The sequence below is a fragment of the Macrobrachium nipponense genome, chromosome 11, assembly GCF_015104395.2.
Source record: "Macrobrachium nipponense isolate FS-2020 chromosome 11, ASM1510439v2, whole genome shotgun sequence".
Lineage (NCBI taxonomy): Eukaryota > Metazoa > Arthropoda > Malacostraca > Decapoda > Palaemonidae > Macrobrachium > Macrobrachium nipponense.
In genome coordinates, this window is record NC_061087.1 from 53,351,749 (window position 1) to 53,355,649 (window position 3,901).

The 3,901-nt window shown below is 42.4% G+C and overlaps 1 protein-coding gene across 1 annotated transcript; it reads left to right on the plus strand.

Annotated features, from left to right (window-relative positions):
• The first annotated feature begins 1,340 nt into the window (after positions 1-1,340).
• LOC135208699 (uncharacterized protein K02A2.6-like) lies at positions 1,341-1,853 on the plus strand. The gene has a single exon (XM_064241161.1). The coding sequence runs from the start codon at positions 1,341-1,343 to the stop codon at positions 1,851-1,853; it is 513 nt and encodes a 170-aa protein (XP_064097231.1).
• The last annotated feature ends 2,048 nt before the right edge of the window (positions 1,854-3,901 follow it).

Genomic DNA, 3,901 nt, shown 5'->3' on the forward strand with positions numbered 1-3,901 from the left:
CCATGGTAAAGACCAGGAAGAGCATGATCGCCGTCTGAAGAAGGTGCTGAAAATCGTCGAGGAGGTAGGCCTGAAATTGAACAAGAGCAAATCATGTTCAGGGCATCTGAAGTGTCCTACTTTGGTCATCTGGTTGGGAAAGATGGCATCAAGCCCCACCCAGAAAAGACAGAGGCGATCGCCAATTTGCCCCCACCGAAAGATATACATGAGCTTAGGACCGTCATGGGCATGTTCAATTATCTTGCCAAGTTCTTGCCAAACCTGTCCAACACCATGAAGCCTATCTCAAGCCTCTTGAAGAACAATGCACACTGGGCATTGGGACTGGAGCAGATCAAGTCATTCCATGAGGCCAAGCAACTGGCAAGCCATGCCGTAATGCTCACCTACTTTGACCCCAAAAAGCCAACGACCATCAGCACTGATGCCAGCTCCTTTGGGCTGGCATGCTGCTCTTACAGCAGCATGGAGAATTTCCAAACCAGTCGCCTACTGCTCAAGGGCCTTGACACCAGCAGAGCAGAGGTACGCCCAAATAGAGTGCCTGGCAGGAGTGTGGGCATGCAAGAGGTTTTCTCAGTACCTGACCGGGCTCCCAACCTTCAAACTTTTCACGGATCACAAACCACTGGTTCCGCTCTTATCATCCAAGAGCCTGGACACAGCCCCCCTGAGGTGTCAGCGCCTACTGATTAGAATGATGAGATTCAACCCAGAGCCAGTGTACATACCAGGCAAGAACCTGGTAAGTGCAGACGCATTGTCCCGCAAATCTCTGACAATGAATGGCCCATGCTGACGACCTCGAGGAGGAGACCAGGAGATTCGTAGACTTAGTAAGAGCACATTGGCCAGCCTCACCTGCAAAGCAGACAGAATTAATGAAGGCCACCGATGAGGCTTCAACACAGTGCAAAGTCCTGGGCTTCATAATGGATGGACCTGGAATAGAGCCGTTCTTCCATGTACGCACCATCTGTCTGTCGTAGATGGTCTTGTGACGTACGGCGACAGAATGGTAATACCAGAAGTAATGAGGAAAGACATTCTGGACAGACTCCATGAAAGCCACCAAGTGCTCACAAAGTGTAAAGAGAGGGCTCAGCAGAGAGTGTGGTGGCCAGGCATCACCAAACATATCACAGACCTGGTCAGCAACTGCCAGGAGTGCCGCAAGAAAAGACCAACACAGCAACATGTGCCTCTTTTGCCAACAGAATTGCCAGAAAGAGCCTGGCAACATCTAGCAACTGACTTACTAGAATTTAATAAGAAGCAGATGGATCGAGGTGAAGCCACTGGCAAGTAACACAACAGCAGCCACAGTCATTGCCAGGATGAAGGGAGTCTTAGCAACCCATGGAGTACCGGACTCTTTACGGGCAGACAAGGGAACTCAGTTCATGTCAAGTGAATATGTAAAATTTGCCAAACAATATGGATTTGACATTGCCACTTCAAGTCTACATTTTCCACAATCAAATGGCCTGGCAGAGAGGGCAGTCCAGACTGCCAAGAAGAACTTGCAGCAAGAAGATCCAGATGTGGCCTTCCAGAACTACAGGAACAGCAAGCACTCTGCCATAGGCATGAGCCCAGCAATGGCACTCATGAAGTGCCCCCTGAAAGGCAGGGCACCAGTACATGCAAGAGTACTTAACCCAAGTGTGGAGGAGAGAGAGAAGTTAGCAGCCACTGACAAGGCTGCCAAAGACAGATACAAGTACTATTATGACCAACACTATGGTGCAAAACACCTCCCTCAACTTCAACCTGGCCAGCCTGTACAGTTGAAGACAGACAACCAGAAGGGCTGGTCACAACCAGGCATGATCATCGAGAGTGATTAGGACAATCGCTGCCACCTAGTAGAAACAGCACAGGGAGTGTTCCGCAGGAATGCAAAGCATAGCCAAAAAGTGTCTGCATTGCTGGCGCCAATAGTCCCTCTACCAGACCCTGAGGATCCACAACCAGCACCAGCACAGGAATCACCACAAGTCATGGCGCCTGTGACACCAGCACAGCCTGCCATGCCGCCTGTCAGATGGACCAATCAGTGGACAAGGATTCATAGAGAATTCATAGGAAGTGTTTAATAAAATAAAAAGTACCCCATACAATAATGGTCATGTGCTAGTAACCTATGACCTTCAAAGGATCACCTGTGCATTTACAGTGAACTTTTATTTGAAATATTGCAATCAACTCTATTGAAATATTGCCGATTTCAAATGTGCTACCATTTCACTATTATATGTGTTCATTTACGTATATGCTAATTTTGATTGAAGATTCATAATATTAATGATACAGTATCACATTGTAAGGAAACAACTCAGTATAGTAACTGTTAGGCTAAGACTTTAATAATTCCACCATCATGTGTCAATACACTGTATAGGGTTGTGTGCGTGACATTATATATTATATTACGATCTCGACTCTCGAGATAGACAGGTTCTTAAAAATAATAATAAGCAATTGGGCTGTAATGACTGACGACAGGTGACAAACAAAGGAGGGAGGGGCATAACAAAACCAAAAAAAGTTACCTTAAAATTAATTTATTTACAAAGAGTTAAATACATAATATACAGCGAGTCAAGGTTCTGGGTGGCAAAAACAAAAAATTATCAACTAACAATAATATGGAAAACCAGTCTAAGAATCAATAAAATCCACCTTGCAATAACAAAGCCATGAAAAATCACACAATCTGTAAACATAATCAATAGAAATAGGCAGCATAATACATAATTAAAATTAACACTGAAGCGGCATAATGATACACACAGCAAAACGGGAACACTTCCTCAAACAATGAGGACAACAGTCCAATGCCGGACGATCACGACAGAGCCGATACGACAACCACCTCGTCCTTGGAAACAATATGGACATCCTCCTTGAACGCTGGACGATCAAGACAGAGTTGATACAACAAACCACTCCTCCTCAGATACTCTCCGCTGCTCTGCTGCCAAGACTCTGCCTATCTGCCGCTCTGAACCTGACTGGTCGTTCTGCCCTCCAGAACCTGACTGACGAAGTTTGACGCCATCCAACAGACGTCAACTCGCCAGCAATTAAAAACAAAAACAAAGGAGGCAACAATCGGCCTTTATACAAAATTAATTTTGTATAAAGGTTGAAACTTTTAAAGTTAGATTTGTGTCAGCAAACATGTTATGAATTGTTATTTTGTAACATTCAAAAGGCTGCCAATTTAATCGTATAGTTTAAGTTCTTCCAGAAGGGAAAGGTGTCATATTCTCTACTACTACCCATAGTCTTTTTGTCACGTATGTGCAGTATTACTCTCATTGTTTTTCCCGCTCTACAAGATCAACATGTATTTTATTCAGTGCCAAATAAATACGATATAATACAATCTGTCTTCGTTGTCCTTTATGCCAAACATGATAGTCCTTTTGTTTTATATAGGCCTATGTTATTCTATTTTATGCTTCAGATATCAATGAAAATGTTATTGATCTTTTTGCTCTCATCAAGAACAGAAGAATGGATTTCATTTTTAAATAGAATTATTGCAGTCATGGTGAAACCTTTTATTATAAGATCGTGAATATATATCTATATATATATATATATATATATATATATATATATATATATATATATATATATATATATATATATAGATTATAGCATGTTATATATATATGTTTATAGCATGTTATATATATTATGTATATCTATAATGTGTGTTTTTCCTGTCTGGAATAAATTTTTTGAGGAAGAAAAGTTTACCGTGGATGTGGGGAAAGAATCGTTGTAGAAGCCAGGAGGAGTTAGTAGTAGCCAAGATACAGAATAAGTCAGTCTGTATGGCTAAGTTTGTTGGGATGGTTAGTATAAGTCAGAGTGAAAATGA